Genomic DNA, 15,831 nt, shown 5'->3' with positions numbered 1-15,831 from the left:
GTTGGTGAGGTACATTGCTTGTAGATGGTAAGTAGATGGATCTTGCTTTTAAATCCATTCAGCCAGTCTGTATCTTTTAATTGGAGAATTTAGGCCATTTACATTCAAGGTGACTAATGATGAGTGGCAATTTGGCCCTGCCATGTTATGTAAATATTCCTATTGTTTGTTTTGTATTTCCTTTGTACTCTTACTGTGAGATGTTCTGCCTTCAATTGTTTTATAATGATGACTATCTTTCTGTGTTTCTCTGTGTAGCACACCCTTAAGCATCATTTGTAAGGCTGGACCAGTTAGTGACAAATTTTTTGTTTTTGTTTGTTATGGGAGGTCTTTATTTCACCCTCATTGTTAAATGAAAGCTTTGCAGGGTACAGTATTCTGGGTTGACATTTTTTCTTTTAAGACTTGGACAGCAAAGCAGGACTCAGACACTTGGAGGGGTTTCCAGTACCGTGGATCCTTAACTCTGTGGTGCTTTGCTTCAACCCACGAAGGCTTTTAGGATTACCCCATCAGTCCAGCATTGTGGTGCAGCGGGTTCAGCCACTGCTTGCGACACCAGCATCCCATACCAGGTGCTCCACTCCTGATCCAGCTCCCTGCTAATGAGCCTGGGAGAAGCAGAAGATGATCCAAGCGCTGGAGCCCCTGCACCCACCTAAGAGACCTGGATGAAGCTCCTGGCTCCTGGTTTCAGGCTGACCCCAGCCCCTGCTACTGCTGTCATTGGGGGAGTGAACAGAGGATGGAAGACCTCCCTCTCTGTCTCTCCTTCTCTCTCTGTAACTCTTTCAGATAAAGAAATAAATGTTAAAAAATACAACATTTTTATTCTTGAAAAATCCAAAATAGTTTATGGTGAACTATCCAAGAATCCCCTCCCCCATTACATCTCCGTTCTTCAAAATCAACTATTTGGAAATGTCTCAATCATGTAGATTCAAGAATTAGAGTTATTCTGTCAGTTGAAAAGTTAACATTGATGTCCCAGCAATTATTTTTGTGCTTCTTTTATCATTTTATTGTTAATTTTTTATTTATATAAAGAGAACAGATTTCATGTATTTCATAGGTACAATTCCAAGAAGACAGCCACGTTCCCTCCCCCATCAATCCCCCTCCTCTATCCTTGCTTCCTTCCTTTTTTTCTTTCATTTTTGCAAAAGCATGATTTCAATGATTTCATGTAAGTGCTTTCATGATTTCAATCACAGGCTTAATGTACCACTAACCATAGCATTCAACAAGTAAAAAGTAGTCAAAAAAAATTACTCCACCAATATTCTGAGTTCTTACTTCCCGTACTTTATTCTTCTCTGTATTGAGGCACAATGTGATTCAACACTAAGTGGCGTTCAGGCCCCGCGTCAGGCGCGGGCCCCAGTCCCTGCGGCCCACAGCGCAGGGGGCGGGAAAGGGCACAACCCCAAGCTGGAATCCAGGGTCTCCTGCATGGGGCTCAGGGCTCTCCCTCCTCTCTCCTGTTCTGGCCGGGCTGCAATCTCGCTCGCGGCCAGTAGGCGGCGACATCATCTGACAGTCGGGCTCCTGACACAAATCCTTTGAGCAAGGAAGTATTTTGTAAAGTAAGATGAGTCCGGATGCTGCGGTTGTATTTAGGGTGAGAATTCGTGTTTAACCGGTTGCTAAGCACCCGATTGCTGGCATGTCTCCATCTTTGAATGATGATCTCTGCGCCCAAGGCAAAGCCCTGACTTCTCACCCAGAGCAAAGCTTCCTGCCTCCTGAGGTGCCAGGGGAACAGGTGAGAGGCGCTGACTGCAGAACCGCAGCTCTCAACTGTGGCTGAGTGGGGGAGCCCCGGCAGCGGACAGGACCCCCGACACCTGTTCTCACCCAGGAGGTCCTGGTGAGTTGGCCAGTGAGGCTGGGGACCAGGCCTCGCCCAGCCGCCGGGGGCCCCTGGTGCAGCCCAGGGGAGAAGCTGGCCCTGGGTCAGCTCCCGCCGCCCTGTCTGCAGCTGCTCCCTGGACGGCTAAGCCAGCGGCAGGCAGAGCAGTGGCCCCCTGGGCAGGCTGCGGCTGCTGCTTCCTGCGTGGCCGGGGACCTCGCGTCTCCCCCCACCCTGAGCCGTCCTCCGGGCAGTGAGAGCAGGGCAGAGAAGCTCAGCTCCACTCAGCTCCACACACCAGCCCTGGGGACCTGTTTGCTTCGTTCTGTGACGGGGCCGCGGGGAAGCAGGTGCGGAGTTTGGCCAGGGCCAGGAGGGACAAGCAAAGGCTGCGTCTCCCAACTGGCTCAGGGGCCAAAGAGCCAGGCGTGGGCCCTGGGGGCTCAGCAGCCAGTGGTGGGACAGAGTGCAGGAGAGGGGGTGACATGGGGGTGCGCCCTCTGACCCTCACCCAGGCGAGGCGACTTTCATTTTTCCTTCTTAAATTTGTGTGTGTTTGTTTTCACTTATTAGAAACGCAATTGCAGAGAGAGAAACAGCTTCCACTAGCTGGTTCACTCCTCAGATACCCACAGTGGGCCGTGCCGAGGCCGGAGAGCCCGGAGCCCAGTCTGGGTTTCCCCATCAGTGGCAGAGACCCCGGAACTTGGGCCCTCACCTGCTCCTCCTAGGAGCAAATTAGCAGGAAGCTGGTTGGGAAGTGGAGGAAGCTGGACTTGAACAAGGTGGGCACAATGCTCGCCCTGGTAGATGGTTTTAACAGGGTGGATATTCAGTACAGTCTCTGCAGTGCAGTCACACATGAGTCAGCAGACGCCCTGCACCCGTGGTCACACCTGGGTCAACAGAGGCCCTGCACCCGTGGTCACACCTGGGTCAGCACAGGCCCTGCACCCGTGGTCGCGTCTGGGTCAGCACAGGCCCTGCACCCGTGGTCGCGTCTGGGTCAGCACAGGCCCTGCACCCGTGGTCACGTCTGGCTCAGCACAGGCCCTGCACCCGTGTTCACGTCTGGGTCAGCACAGGCCTTGCACTCATGGTCACGTCTGGGTCAGCACAGGCCCTGCACCCGCGGTCACACATGGTTCAGCACAGGCCCTGCACTTGGTCACACCTGCGTCAGCACAGGCCCTGCACCCGTGGTCACACCTGGGTCAGCACAGGCCCTGCACCCGTGGTCACGTCTGGGTCAGCACAGGCCTTGCACTCATGGTCACACCTGCATCAGCACAGGCCCTGCACCCCTGGTCACACCTGGGTCAGCACAGGCCCTGCACTTGGTCATGTCTGGGTCAGCACAGGCCCTGCACCCGTGGTCACGTCTGGGTCAGCACAGGACCTGCACCCGTGGTCACGTCTGGGTCAGCACAGGCCCTGTACCCCTGGTCACACCTGGGTCAGTACAGTCTGCATGTGTGGTCACGTCTGGGTCAGCACAGGCCCTGCACCCGTGGTCACGTCTGGGTCAGCACAGGCCCTGCACCCGTGGTCACATCTGGGTCAGCACAGGCCCTGCACCCATGGTCACACCTGGGTCAGCACAGGCCCTGCACCCGTGGTCACGTCTGGGTCAGCACAGGCCCTGCACCCGTGGTCACGTCTGGGTCAGCACAGGCCCTGCACCCGTGGTCACACCTGGGTCAGCACAGGCCCTGCACCCGTGGTCACGTCTGGCTCAGCACAGGCCCTGCACTTGGTCACATCTGTGTCAGCACAGGCCCTGCACCCGTGGTCACGTCTGGGTGAGCACAGGCCCTGCACCCGTGGTCACGTCTGGGTCAGCTCAGGCCCTGCACCTGTGGTCACACCTGGGTCAGCTCAGGCCCTGCACCCGTGGTCACGACTGGGTCAGCACAGGCCCTGCACCCGTGGTCACATCTGGGTCAGCACAGGCCCTGCACCTGTGGTCACACCTGGGTCAGCACAGGCCTGCACCCGTGGTCACGTCTGGCTCAGCACAGGCCCTGCACTTGGTCACATCTGTGTCAGCACAGGCCCTGCACCCGTGGTCACGTCTGGGTGAGGACAGGCCCTGCACCCGTGGTCACGTCTGGGTCAGCTCAGGCCCTGCACCTGTGGTCACACCTGGGTCAGCTCAGGCCCTGCACCTGTGGTCACACCTGGGTCAGCACAGGCCCTGCACCCGTGGTCACGTCTGGGTCAGCACAGGCCCTGCACCCGTGGTCACACCTGGTTCAGCACAGGCCCTGCACCCGTGGTCACACCTGGGTCAGCTCAGGCCCTGCACCCGTGGTCACGTCTGGCTCAGCACAGGCCCTGCACTTGGTCACATCTGTGTCAGCACAGGCCCTGCACCTGAAGCCAGGAGCTTCCTCCAGGTCTCTACGCGGGTGCAGGGCCCCAGGACTTGGGCCATCTTCTACTGCTTCCTCAGGCCATAGCAGAGACCTGGACCGGAAGTGGAGCAGTCGGGAATTGAAACCAGCACGCATATGGGATGCCGGCACTGCAGGTGTGGCAGCTTTACCCGCTAAGCTGAGTGCCGGCCCCAGCAACAATGTTTTAAAATAAATTAAAAATAACTATTTGTTTGAAAGGCAAGGTGAGTGGGAGATCTATCTGCTGATGGCCCCATATGCTTGCAGCAACTAGGGCTGGGCCAGGCAGGGGCCAGGAGCCCAGAACTTCATCCAGATCTCCGGTGTGGGCGGCAGGGACCCAAGCACTTGAGCGAGCGTCCGTTACCTCTCAGGTTGCACTAGCAGGGAGCCAGATGGGAAGCAGCGTAGCACACCAATATGGCATGCAGCTGTCCCAAGCAACGGCCTACCCCACAGCACCCCATCACGCACCCCTAATGTCTCTATAAAAGAGGTTCTTCAGTGACCAACACCTGCAACAATGCTCAAGTTCTTTAGGAATCAGGTACACTCAGATGGAGCCCGAAAGCACAGAGCAGTCAGGCAATCACAATGGGAATGACAGCACCATTTGGCAGGGACGCGGCCATGCAAGGGAGCTTGTGCTGTGGGTGTGCAATGCTACAAGCGTTCCAGGAACCCGGCAGTGTCCCCCAGGGTGCAGAGATGCAGCTTCTATGCTGTAGCTCCTCCACTATGTACATACCTGACAGATCTGTGCCGTGTCACCAAAACCTGTGCCAGAGTTTAAATACCAGCACTCAGAGCCCCAACCGGAAAACACTGCCATGTGCCTGATGGTGACTACTTACGCAGTGATTCAACGGTGGCAAAGGTGAGACACAGCAAAGTGCAAGAAGACAAGTTCAAGTCAGCCTTTGGAATCAGAAAGGCCAGGTCGAGTCCCTGCCCTCAGACATCATTTACAGCAAACGTCAGGTGTCGGTTGGCCCGACCGTGTGTCAGCGCTGGTGCCTGAGGCCCTGGGACTCCCCTCAGGTGTGCCTAGCTTTTGCAAGGCTGGTGGCTCCCAGGTATGTCAGGAACGTTTCCTAAGACAGCTCTGCCTGAGGGGAATTGAAGACAAATGTGCCGTCCACAGGCACAGGTGCTGACCCTGCAGCACTGCTGTCGCCTCACAGGTTGAAGATGCAAGTTCCAGTGAAAATGTGGGGACATAGAAAAGTTAATACAGAGAAGATGGAGAATGAGAGACCAAAGCAAGTGTCAGGAAGGGGCACCTGCTGCCATGAAGCCCAGCCCTTAGTGTGTCCATTATTTCCAGAAACAGACGGCTTGTTCCTACGAAAATAAGCAACACATTCATTTGGATGTCTTAGGGATACTAGCCATTAATGTGTCCCGTACTGATACAGATATCAAAACAAACTTTTATGATAAAGCATTTTGACATTGTGGTAGTATTTTTACCTTCCATCTAAAATGCTTTTTATTCTTTTTTCTATTTTTAAAGATTTATTATTTTACTTATTTATTTATTTGAAAGCTAGAGTTAGTGGGAGAGATAGAGAGGTCTTCCATTTGCTGGTTCACTCCCCAAATGGCCACAATGGCTGGAGCTGGGCTGATCGGATGCCAGGAGCCAGAGTTTCTTCAGGGTCTCCTGCATGGGTGCAGGGGCCCAAGGACTGGGGCCATCCTCCACTGCTTTCCCAGGCCATAGCAGAGACTGGATCAGAAGGAGAGCAGCCGGGACTCAAACACACCCCTGATGCCAGCACTGTAGGTGGCAGCTTTACCCACTATGCCACAGCACCAGCCCCTCTTTTATATATTTAGAAGGCAAAGTGAGAGAGAGACCTTCCATCTGCTGGTTCACCTCCCATTGGCCCACCACAGTCAGGCCAGGCCAGGCTGGACCCAACATCCTAAACCCAGGGCAGCAAATGCAGGAGGAGTGAGGCAGTGTTTTTACACCAGGCATCACATGATCTGCCAGCTCCTCTTAGGAGAAGAACCTCAGGGAACCTCAACCAGCGAGGTGCAGCTCCAGGAGCTGCAACTAGGAGGGGCCCATGTCCGCAGCACATTTGCACGGGTGGAACACTGCTCACAACCTCAGTTATGGGGAAGCAATGACGAGGAAGAATGAAACTCATGGTGCAACATATTTATGTTAACTTTAATAAAACTCTAGTAGGGAGTTACTAACAGTGACTATAGTTAAATGGGGGAAAAGAGAAAACATAAGAGGGGCAATTAAACTGATACAACGCAGGCCTCAGCTTCACAACAGGGAGGCCACTGTCCCAGGCACCAGGCTCACAATGAGCTCAGATCTGCCCCTGAGGTCCCAGGCACTTGGTCACGAGGGCATCACGATGGTGTTCATGGCCTTGAGGCTGCTGTGGGCTTCTTGACAGGGGGCTCCAGCTGGCGGGACAGGGCATAGCTAACGGAGAGAGCACAGCCATGAGTCCACCAAGAGCCTCAGCTCAGGCCTCCCTCCCAGGGTCTGTCCAGGAGCTGCAGTCCTGGGGCCAGCAGTGCCCATGGGACAGAGCCTGCTGCCCACCAGGGTCCTGGACGATGCTCCCCGCAGCTGCACAGCAGGGAGAGCCCTCCCCACCCCCACACTAGGCTTCACCTGATTCCTGCCCATCACTCACCTCTCCTTCTCAGTGAGAAACTCCACAGACCGGAACCACACGCCAAACTCCTCATCACGCTTAAAATAATACTTGCTCGCTGCCACCTGCAGTAGTTGGATTTCTTGCAGGACTTTCATTTCCTGGGGTTAGAGGGACACACAGGACACTGTCAGGGCCAGGGCTGGGAATGCTGTGGGGACCTGGTAGGGGAGGGGCTGCGGTGTTCTGGGTGTTTCCTCTTAAGAGGCCTCCTCCCCTCCAGCCCATGCAGGCCCCACCCTGGCCTCCGATGGGGGTGCAAACAGCCCCTCCCCAGGCTTCTCCTTGATTCCAGTCCTCTACCCGCACCCGCCCTAGGGATGGGTCTCCCCGTCATGTGCACCCAGCCCTCCTAATAGAGCAAAGCTGCAGGGGTGATGCATGGGGGTCCCGACCGGGGCCACCTGTGACCCCCAGTGCCCTCCTGCCCTGAGTGAGGCCACAGCTGCTCACCTTATTCAGTTTCTGGAAGCTGACATCAGCCTGCTGGAAGGCAGACAGAGTCCATCAGAACCGCCCCCAGCTGGGCCCAGCCCTGACCCTCCCCTTCATGAGGCCGTCAAGGGGATGTGGGTGGGAAAGGACAGGATCTGGGTGAGCTCTGGAGAGGGGACCTGGCAGCTGAGGCTCAGGCACCTGCGGTTCTCCCCTGCCTGGTGACAGGCGGGAAACAGAGGCTGGGATGGGCGAGGGTGCCTGGCCATGTCAGTGCTTCCTGACCTTGCTGGGCCCAATTTCTCTCCTGCCCATGGAGCCTACCCGAGGGGAGGCCAAGGAGGCTCAGCCAAGACCTTGTGTAGCTTTGTCCCTCCAGGAAAGGGAGGGGCACCCGGTTGGAGGCCCCGACACTCCCAGGGCAGAGGCAGTGAAGCCCCAGCCCCAGGGACGGCTGTGAGGTTCAGGAGAGGGGGGGGCAGCGCTGAAGGCTAAGAGCGCAGTCCAGACTCTCCCCACCCCGCCCCGCCCCCAAGCCTCAGGGACCCGGCCCACCCCATCTGCCCCAGGATCACTCACATGCACAGAGTCCCCCATCACAGTGTCCAACATCACCAGGTATTTCAGGTAGGTGCCAAGAAAGGGGACGACTCCCTGTGCCACAGGGGGTGGTGATGAGCACCTGCTCTCAGCTGCCCCCCGAGCCCTGGCCCCAGAGACCCCTCCACCCCAGCTCCTGGACCCTGGCTCATGTCTCCCCTGGGAGCCATCCAGGACCTTGGCAGCCTCCTCCATTCTCCATCCTCCCAGCTACTCCCAGGACAGCAGGCACCCCTAGGACTCCTGCTGGGATGTCCAAGGGCACACAGGCCGTGTGACCCCCAGCACCACCTCAGCCCCAAGTGCACTGAGAGTCCAGCTGCCCCAGGCCCTGGCTCTGGTCTCTCTGGTGGAGGCCACTGAGGCAGTGTGGGGACTGCAGGGAGGGCTGGAGGTGGAGGCCCTGCTCCTGTGGCTCGGGCCCCGGTGTGACGGAGGAGTCCCCTCACCCGGGCACACGCACCTTCTGTTGTTTCCGCAGCCTCATCTGTGCTCTCTGCGGATTCTTCTCCCGGGCAGCAAGCTTGAAGGCTCCCTTCTGCCAGGATCAAGGTCAGGGTCTTAGGGCCTGTCCTTCTGACCCCTGCCCACACCTGGGCCCTCTGCTGGGGCATGGCATGTCTGACCCCCTCCCCCAAGTGCACTCTATCTGGATGCTGTGGCTCCCACCCTCACTGGGGGCACCTTGAGCAAGGGGTCTCCCTGGGTCTGCTCCTTGACTGGCGAGGGTGCTGGGCGCCCCCCCACCACAGCTGTCCTGACTCAGCAACCTACGCCTGCCCTCCTCCTCCTCATTGTCCCCTGGGAAGAAGGCCAGGCCCTGCACCGCGCATCACCCTTCCTGGTGCCTCACCGACCCCCATGAGCCCTGCACAACAGGCTCATCAGCCCCATCCTCTACTTGAGAAATCAGAGGCCATGGGCAATGACCAGCCCAGGGCTACACAGGAGAGCCTGCCCTGCCCCCAGCTGACCGCCACCCCACTGCTTCACCCCAACTCCAGCTGCACCCCTGGCCAGGAGTCCATCAGGGCTCTCTGTGTCCTGGTCCCTGGCCAGGCACCACCATGGAGAGAGAGGGCCAGGTGGTCTCAGGAGGCCTGGCTGACAGGTGCTGGCCACCCAGCCCCACTGTATGCTCATCCAGCCCCAGCAGGGTTGAGGACGAACCACAGCTTCTGCTGCACATCTCCCCTGCCACTCAGGGAGTGGCCCCCAGGGATCATCTCTAGTGACAGGCAGGGCCTGCACAGGCTCTGGGTGGCGACACTTTGCTCCCTCCCTACCCCCCAAGGACTTGCCCCGCCTCCCAGCCTCCCTACCTTGGTGAGTCGATCTCTGCTCAAGCCATTGTCCTTCTCACACAGGCGCTCAAATTTTTTGCAGCTTTTGCTGTGGAGATGGGAAACCAGGAAGAGCTACTCAGTGTGATGGGAGGATGGTGAGTGCAGCTCCCTTCACTCGACAGCAAGGAGGATGTACACGGCCCAGGTGAGTTCCCCACTGAGTTCCCTAAGCCCTGGTGCCCAGGGGACAGGTGGGGAGCTCAAGTGGTTCTCCTGGGCCCCTCCCCTCCACTGAGCAGCACCGTTCTGCCTCAAGTTCACCTGCACAGGGAGCTCCGGTGCTGCCCAGGAGCACTATTAAAGAACTGGTGTCTGACAGCAAAGCAAATATCCTGTGGGAAAAATTAGGCAGAAGGTCTAGGGGTCTCGAAGGTGCCATTCCCCATGCCTCCCCTTAGAGTCCACGTCTGGCCCCTCCCAGAGTCATGGGGGTTAGTGGTGAGTCCTAGGGTCCCAGGTACACCCTGGTGCTCCTGTGGGAGAAGGCACCCACCTGGAGACTTCTCCCCACGTCTCTTGCAGGCGACAAATTGGGGAGGTCTGCAGAGCAGTGAGGATGGCATGGGCCGAGGAAACGTTCCTGAGGGTCTGGCACTCCTGGAGAGCAGAGTGGATGAGGGAGAAGTCACCTGATCCCCCTGGGCTGACATCCCCCTGCTGCATCAGATGCCCACAGAGCCACAGGAAGGCACGAGGGCACTGTGGCCACCCTCACAGGGAGAGGATTGGGTTCAGCCCACACGGAGGTTCAGGTGGGAGGGGAGCATGCACCCCTGGGGGAAGTGTCAGGTCAGGCCCCTCCCTGCCAGGAAGGGCCCAGGGTCTGTGCAGGGTCTTCAGCCACAGGGTGTACTCCCGAGGGCTGATAAAGCAAAGTGGCCATTCCCAGAGTGCAGTGAGCGAGGGCCCTGATTGCCCGCAGCTGACCTTGGCCACCTTGATCCAGTGCTCCACCACACGGGCCCTGTCCGTGGCCTTCATGCTGGGGTCCCCCAAGCATGTGGTTACTACACAATTTGTCACGCAGTTGAACTGCTGGACGGTGGCATGGACAGTGGAGGCCAGGTGTTCCTTGCCTCTCTTGTTGCTCTTGGTCCAGACGGAGCCCAGGCAGTGGAAGGGCACGACCTTCTGGAACAGCTCCTGGGGAGGAGAGTGTCCCATGGGCACAGCCACCCCCACTCAGAGTGCAGGGGTTCTGTGCATGGGCCTCTCAGCGGTGGGAGCAGCAGCCCCCTGAGGGTGCCCAGAGCCCCACGGCCCAGAGCCCATTCTTGGAGAGAAGACACAGAGGTGTTTTCTCCCGGGCATCCTGGCCAACTCCCCATCCCTCGGCCCATCGCCATCAGCCCTGTGCTCCTTGTGTCCATCCCAGCGCACCTCCCTCTGGTAGCTACAACAAGGGGCTCTGTTTGCGTGTCTGCTCTGGGACCCCGTCCAACTCTGAAGCCTGATCAGTGCTGAGACAGGTAGGCATTCTGGGCAGACCGGCAGGGACGGGGGCCTGGCTGCACCTCAGTGAGTGCCCTCCACCACCACTGGGCCACACCGTGCCCAGCTTTCTGTCTGTCGCTCTGTGCACCTGGCATGAGTGTGTCCCATCTCTGCTGTGCACAGGGGACACGTGGGTTAGGACATGAGAAACGAGCCCAGGTCACACTGGGGCTGAGACATGAAGGCTGGGCTGACTCAGAACACTGGACTCTGGCCAGGGCTTGTGTGGGACAGCAGGTGCCACAGGGACGCCGTGGTCCTGGCCCTGCCCAGCAGAGCCGGCTGCTCACCGCATCCAGAAGTGTGAGCTGTTCTGCCATCGTCCTGGGGGAGAAGGCGGTGATGTCAACCATCTCCGCCCCAGGCAGCTCCTCTGCAGTCCCAGCCCAGCCAGAGGAGGCCTGTGGAGCTGGCCCTGGTGCTGATTGTGCGCATGGGGGCAGGCCCCATGGGGAAGCTGGCCCTGGCTCTGGAGCAGGTCCTGGCTGAGCCAGTGGTGCTGCAGCTGGCTCCAGAGCCAGTGCACGGAAGGGTGCTGGCCCTGCACGCAGAGCAGGAGCTGGAAGAAGAGAAAGGGTCGCCAACGTGAATCACCTTCCAGTGGCCTCTGCAAACCCCGAGAGGTCGCACTGCCTGGAAGGGGATTCCAGCCCCAAACACCACCCCTGAGAGACCTGCAGACTGCGCTGCCCCTCACCGTCTGCTTTGGCCTCAGGGTGCTCGGTGTGTCCGGGCAGGGCATACAGAAAGTACACCTGGGTCCCCAGGTCTCCTCCAGGCAGGCTGACAGGCTTGCAGCCCACCTTCATCTTCAGCAGTGGAAGGCTGGTGTTGCCATGGAGCTCTGCCTTGTACAGGTCTCTGCAGCGTCCCAGGAAGGAAGCCATGTTGCTGGGGACACAAGCGAGGGCAGCAGGGTCAGAGGCTGGCCTTGGCCGTCACACTGCACTGCCTGGGGCCCCTCTGTGGTTCTGGGGCCCTGGGCATGCCTCTGCCTGTCCAGAGCATGACCCCACCCCCCAAGCCTTCCTGGGCTGCCCTGGCCGTGGGAGACCTGGTCAACAGGGCTGGTGCACACCCCGTGGTGACAGCGTCCCAGTGACCTTCTTTCCCGAGGGGAGGTTCCCCAGTGCTCAGCACGAGGCTCCAGGCAGACTTAGGAGCAGGTTTCTCAGGATCTCTGCAGGTCTGGGCCTCCTGGGGCAGGGGCGGGGACGGGGTTTGTGGGTGGAGCTGGGAAGCACCTGTCCTGGGCATGGACCCCTGGCTGCTCTGCGCCCCAGCCCCCCTCTCCTTTGCAGGTCTGGGACCCCATTCCTAGCTCTGTTCTCCTTCCCTTTGAGGGGAGTCCTCGGGCCTCGGTGCTCTCAGAGGAGTCACAGGAAGGGGGAGATCCACACCCTGTCTGTCCCTCCCCAGCCACAGCCCACATTTCGCTCCCACAGTTTGCAGGGACAGAAGGCCTCTGACTGGACCCACAGTCCATGACGTCCTAGTGGGGCCTGGGCTCTGACATTCTGGCAAGACCATGGGAGGACGATCCTCTCCCCTCTGACCCTGTGGACAGGACCCGGGCAGGCGTTCAGTTGGGGAGTCTAGGTCCTCCCAAGTCAAGAGGCCCCGGGAATGCTGTCTGCTTTGCTCGCTGAGCTGTGACACGTGTCTGTAAAGTGACTGCCCAGTTTTTAACATTCACTTGATGTGGGGATGAACCACACACGGAACCTTGCCAGAGAGCTGAGGGGCCTGGGCCTCACACCCAGTGCCTGGGCCCTACTCTGTCTGAATCAGTCACTGGGGCTGGGAGGTCTCCTTTACAGATGGGAAAGCAGGGCTGCTCTCTGTGGGGTTTTCCAAACCTCGAGGGCCGTGGGCTATTGAGTCCCGAGGGTGCAGAGACCAGAAGAAGAGGGATGAGTGCAGCGCCAGCAGCCCTGGCCACAGAGCAGGCACCAGGCCCCTGCCATGTCTGCAGTCACATGGTCCCTGTCAAACCCTGAGGCTCATGCCCACACCACCCCACTTCTCAGAGGAGCACACAGGCACAGAGAGCCACGGCTAGGGGGCGGCAGAGGCCTTGTGTTCCTGGAGGGCACAGAAGCTCACCTATGGAATATCTGGTCCAAAAAATACGGAACAGTGCTGAAGTCACCATATGAGCACAGCAGAGTGGACAGGTGAGCGATGGTTCTTCCTGGGGAGGCTGGGACCAGGGATTCCTCCAGCTTCGCCCCGGTGCCTGGCTGCAGGCTCCGCAGGGGGCAGACCTCCGCCAGGTGCAGTGTGGACACACCTCCAAACTAGAGGGGACCAGCAGGGACAGGAGTCAGAGGTGGATCCAGGGACCCCCGACCACGGGAGTCTGGGCTGGGAGAAGACCCCCTCACAGAGGGCATCCAGCTGCACCAGGTGACTCCTCACATCCCTGAGGGTTGGGAATGAAAGGCCGAAAGTGACTTTGTTGACCACACAGAGAGCAGCGTGGAAGAGTCGGGAGGGCAGATTATACCCCCAGGGAGGCCAGCAGCTGGGAGCAGCAGTGCAGAGATGGAAGCTGGCAGTGTCCCGGCCACAGCCCTTCTGCACGGTGATGTGACCGTGGCTGCTCCAGGGGACACCTCAGCCCCTCTCCCCAGCAAGTGCTGTCTGGGCCTCTGTCTCAGCAGGGCATTAGCTCCTGTGAAAGCGACAGGGACGCTCTGACTCTGCGTCCCTGAGTGCGGTTGCATGTGCCATGTGCTCCTGAGGAGGTGATGGACGTTAGGCCAGGCCATGGTGTGGGCCCCAGGTCTGCCGTGCTGATAAGGAGAGGGGACAAGGACACAGAGAAGCACGGGAGAACACGAGAACACGGGAACGGAGATGGACATGTACAAGCAGGAGACACAGGGACATCCAGCCCCCAGCACTGTGTGCCAACTCCTGTGTGAGAGCCGCCCTCGTGTGGGCCCTGGGCTGTGACTGCCCAGCAGACCAGGCTTCCAGGGGCGCTCTCTGAGGCCGTGACCTGCAGCAGGGCAGCCGGGGACAAGCACTGGAATCCCAGCTGAGCCACAGGACAAATGTCCTTTCTCATGGAATGGAACAGGATGGAGACGGGTGGGGGCTCCAGGGCTGAGACCGAGAGACACACTGCCGACACGTGCATGGAGTAGTCTCTCTCTCTCAAGGGTAAGCCTCACCCCTGTGTGTGGGGTTTGGGTTCTCCGTCTTGGGTTGTGGGGAGGTCTGGAAGCACAGCGGAGCTGACCCCTGCCTGGGATTCCCGGGCTGGGTGGGAAAACCGTGCTGTCCCACACGCGGACGTTCTTGACTTCATATCCAGGGAACCAGTAGTAATCTGTCCCCTGAAAATCCCACCAGGACCTGACATGGGGTTGCCATAACCCAGCTGTCAGTGGGCAGCAGAGGGGCGAGATCTCTTAGGAACGAGACTGGGGTCAGTCACTCTGGTTGGAAACACCAGAACGGGGCCCAGAAGTACCTATATCCAGGTTCTGGTCCTCGGCCCAGCCTGCTCATCTTGAGTCCCCGCCTGTGTATCTCCCTAGGCCCCTCCCTCAGCCCAGCCCAGCACTGTCCATGGCTGTTGGCCTGACGCACCTGTCCATTGCCTGAGAAGATGAGTTCCTCATGGGAATCATTGCTGATCTCCAGTGTGGAGCCCTGCAAACAGAGTGCCCAGAGCCAGGCCAGAAGGTGTCAGTGTCCCACAGGAGACACCCCGTGAGTATTTCCACTCCCCAGGTCACATACGTAGGGACATCTGGGTATACCCCCAGCCAGGAGGACTCCAGGTGACACAGGAGAACTCAAGTGTAACCCCTGAGTAGACAAAATGGCCCCCAACACCCACTTTCCCATCCGCCATCCCTAGAATGGGTACAGACGACACCACAGCTGTCCTCCAATGCCTGAATCCTGGTGCTGTGTGGGAAGGGTCCCTCGTCTTGTCCCCTTCGTGGGGACGGGAGAACAGCCCACGTGGGTCACCAGAGACTCCAGCCCTGGACGGGACTTTCCGGGGCTGCTAAACCCTGTTACCTGTGGCTGCCTCCTCCCCCATGGCCACAGGCGTCCATAGTGAGAGCTCAGCCAGCATGTTACACGCTGGAAGAGACCTTCATTCTGGGCTTTGGCTCTGCGAGAGCCTCGCCTTGAAGGGCAGCAGCAAGGGAACATAGTTCTCCCTGCAACGTTGCCTATCAAGTGAGGTGGCAATGGCTACCACTAGAATGTGGGTGCCTGGTTACCAGAGTTCCATGTTCTGTTGTGGCCCGTCACCAAGGAAGTGAGGTCACTTCCTCCAGGTCCAGTACATGGACCCTTCCAGCAGGAAGAGCTCCCAAGGCCCTCTGGGCTGCTGACTGTTCCTCTCCTGCCCGATGCCATCCCCTTGACTGTGCACAATTCTGCAAACACAGCCCCATCCCTCAGTGCCTGGGAGACCTGGATGGGGTCAGGATCCCAGGTTGAAGGGCACTCAGTTGGAGTCTAAACCTCCTTTTTCTATCATTTCCCAAAGACAGTCCTGCTTCTTAGGAAGGCCCCTAAAATCCAAGCTAAGGTCAGTGAGGAAAGCCAAGGGCAGTGTCTTAGATGAGCCCTAAGTTCTTAGGCCATCTTCTGCTGCTTTCCCAGGCGCATTAGCAGGGAGCTGAATCAGAAGAGGCACAGCTGAGCCACACACCGGCACCCCTATGGGATGCTGGCACAGCAGGTGGTGGCTTCACCTGCTAAAGCACAGCACCAGCTCCTGTGTGAGCTTTTATTTAGAATGCTGAGATTGAATGGTGGAACTCGTGGCAAGGTCATGGCATCACCTGGAGTTTGAGTGAGCCATGGAAGCCCCAGCGTGGGCCAGGGTCTTCTCCACTCCACAAGGGTGGCCCTCCATCCTGAGTCGGGTCTGGTCCTGGTTGTTCCCATGCTCAGACGCTGCCCCCCAGTCAAAATCTCTGAGCTGGAACCCGTGTTTGCACTCTGCCCTGCTGTAAGGACAGAGCTGC

At 58.6% G+C, this 15,831-nt stretch overlaps 1 protein-coding gene and 1 long non-coding RNA gene across 2 annotated transcripts in view; both read right to left on the bottom strand.

Annotated features, from left to right (window-relative positions):
* LOC127485501 (uncharacterized) overlaps window positions 1–15,831 on the bottom strand; it is a 178,624-nt gene that overhangs the window by 57,209 nt on the left and 105,584 nt on the right. The gene's annotated exons all lie outside the window — the stretch shown is intronic.
* Window positions 6,426–13,387, bottom strand: LOC100009238 (RAD23 homolog A, nucleotide excision repair protein; the record flags this gene model as incomplete). Its single annotated transcript, NM_001082381.1, is given in 12 exon segments — window positions 6,426–6,709; window positions 6,927–7,048; window positions 7,401–7,433; window positions 7,962–8,036; window positions 8,446–8,520; window positions 9,305–9,374; window positions 9,822–9,925; window positions 10,256–10,471; window positions 11,113–11,381; window positions 11,520–11,713; window positions 12,929–13,122; window positions 13,332–13,387. Coding segments are annotated over 12 exon segments (1,472 nt in total), but the record flags the coding sequence as incomplete, so codon positions are not given.

The sequence above is a fragment of the Oryctolagus cuniculus genome, chromosome 6 (assembly GCF_964237555.1).
Source record: "Oryctolagus cuniculus chromosome 6, mOryCun1.1, whole genome shotgun sequence".
In the NCBI taxonomy this organism is placed as follows: domain Eukaryota; kingdom Metazoa; phylum Chordata; class Mammalia; order Lagomorpha; family Leporidae; genus Oryctolagus; species Oryctolagus cuniculus.
This window is presented reverse-complemented; position numbering and strand designations above follow the sequence as displayed.